This window comes from Eschscholzia californica, unplaced genomic scaffold (genome assembly GCF_041429995.1).
Source record: "Eschscholzia californica isolate CP2 unplaced genomic scaffold, dmEscCali1.0.p SCAF_6, whole genome shotgun sequence".
In the NCBI taxonomy this organism is placed as follows: domain Eukaryota; kingdom Viridiplantae; phylum Streptophyta; class Magnoliopsida; order Ranunculales; family Papaveraceae; genus Eschscholzia; species Eschscholzia californica.
Genome location: NW_028238483.1, coordinates 5,908,597 through 5,910,908, shown reverse-complemented (window position 1 = coordinate 5,910,908; position 2,312 = coordinate 5,908,597). Strand labels below are relative to the sequence as shown.

At 32.4% G+C, this 2,312-nt stretch overlaps 1 protein-coding gene across 1 annotated transcript; it reads left to right on the top strand.

The window, feature by feature from the left end:
• Positions 1-968: 968 nt before the first annotated feature.
• On the top strand, positions 969-2,072 carry LOC147530988 (uncharacterized). The gene has a single exon (XM_086649710.1). It carries the CDS (start codon positions 969-971, stop codon positions 2,070-2,072), a length of 1,104 nt encoding a protein of 367 aa, XP_086505836.1.
• The last annotated feature ends 240 nt before the right edge of the window (positions 2,073-2,312 follow it).

Below are 2,312 nucleotides of genomic sequence, written 5' to 3'. Positions count from 1 at the left end.
TGAATGATTGTTTACTTAGTTAGGATTTCTTCTTCAAGAAGTAGTAACTTGAGAGAGAAATTGTTGTTTGTACGCATTCCAATTTTTAGGGTTACCAAACCCTAGAAAAATCAGTGGGGGAATGGTGGACAGTGGTAAAGCAATATTTTCCAGATTTTCTTATTATAGATCTAATAAGATAATACTATTGTAATATTTTGTCTTCCACTACTATCATGTGTAACATCTACACTAATGAGGTCATATGTAACCTACAACTTAAAGGCACATTCATGTGTATGCATGTAACTCCTTGTGTAAATGCCCATGAATGTCCTTACTTTGTAGAGCCTATAAAAAGGGTTCTAATCCAATGTAATTGACACAACAAAATAGTAGAATATTATACTACAATCTTAAGGTACAAATATGGTGTTCTTAGTCTTTAGTTTTCTCTCATCTCTAATCTCTCTTCTTTACTTAGTTTTTCACAACACGTTATCGGCACGAAGCTCTATTTTTTTTAAGAAGAGAATCATAGAGAGTATACTTCCAAATAGTTTTAATCCTTATAGTATACATAGGAATAATTTTTTTTCCTTCACTTGCATCTTTAGGAAAAGTAATTAAATATGAAGGTAGTAATTTTGTTAGACATAACTATTCATATTAGCATTTGTAGCATATATCTTTTTCATGATAGGATTGAAATAGTCTTCATCTAATATTATAGATAAACTCTAACAAACAATTTTTTTTTTCTAATGTTGTTCATATTAGTTTTTTTTTCCCTATGTATGCATGATTAAAATTGCTAGTATCAACCATGTCCATCTATAGTGATTATTAATAGTATTATGAACATATTGATATCTATGCAATGATGAAGATTTTTTAAAAAAAAAAAAAAAAAAAAAAATAGGAAGAAAATAAGCAAGTATTTTTCTTAGACATATTTATCTAACTTGTTTGTTTGTATTGTTTAGATCATGTCGGATAATCTTACAAAATTGCAATTTCTTGCTCTTGATATTACGGGAAAAAATTTCTTGACATGGATTCTAGATGCTGAAATTCATCTTGATGCGATGAATCTTGGAAATACCATTATGGCTGCAAATGAAGCATCCCCACAAGATCGGGCAAAAGCAATGATTTTCCTTCGTCATCACCTTCATGAAGGTCTGAAAACTGAATACCTAACGGTAAAAGATCCATATGTTTTATGGACGAATCTGAAAGAAAGATATGACCACCAAAAGACTGTCATACTCCCAAAAGCTCGTTACGATTGGATGCACCTGCGTTTACAGGATTTTAAGACAGTAAGTGAATATAATTCAGCATTGTATAAAATTAAATCTCGCCTACAATTATGTGGAGAGAATATAACTGAAGAGGACATGCTAGAGAGAACATATTCAACTTTCCACGCATCGAATATGCTCCTGCAGCAGCAATATCGAGAGCGTAGGTTTACAAAGTACTCTGAATTAATTTCTTGTCTTCTTGTTGCTGAACAAAATAACGAGCTGTTAATGAAAAATCATAATGCTCATCCCACTGGGACTGCACCATTCCCTGAAGTGAATGTTGTTGCATCAATGAACCGTGAACGCAGACATGGTAATGGGCGCGGTCGAGGTCGAGGTCGATATAATAATCGACAACGTGGTGGCCCTATTAGGCATTCAAGTGAACAAAAATTAGCATCAAACCACGAGATGTTGAATAATGCCAAATACAAAAATGACAAAGGAAAAGGTGTACAAACATCTAATCATCGTGAATATAATTGTCACCGATGTGGTATGAAGGGGCATTGGTCACGTGTTTGTCGTACTGCGAAACACTTGGTTAATCTTTACCAAAATTCCATGAAGGGGAAAGGTAAAGAAATAGAAGCCAATTTGGCAGAATTTGAAGTACCGATGAACAAAACTCCCTTAGATATTTCTGACTACTTCATAGATCAAAGTGGTAAAGAATTTGAAGTATCCATGGATCCAACTCATCTGGATGTTTCAGATTTTTTTGCAGATCCAAGCAGCAAAGAATTTGATGTTTTACTTAACAATGGAAATGTTAACTAGAATCTATACTAAAATTCTAGTTTAATATGCTTTTAGGAAGAATTTTTTTTTTCTTAGACTATGTTTTGCTTTGGTCATTTGCTTTGGTCATTTGCTTTCTCAACAATTGTGTTTTTGTTATGTTCCTTTTATTATAAAATATTAAAACATTTCTATATTTTTCTTTTAGTTTCTTATTAGCATGGAGTTTACTAAAGATTTCAAAACAAATTGTGGGGATGAATGTCTTATCGACTGTGG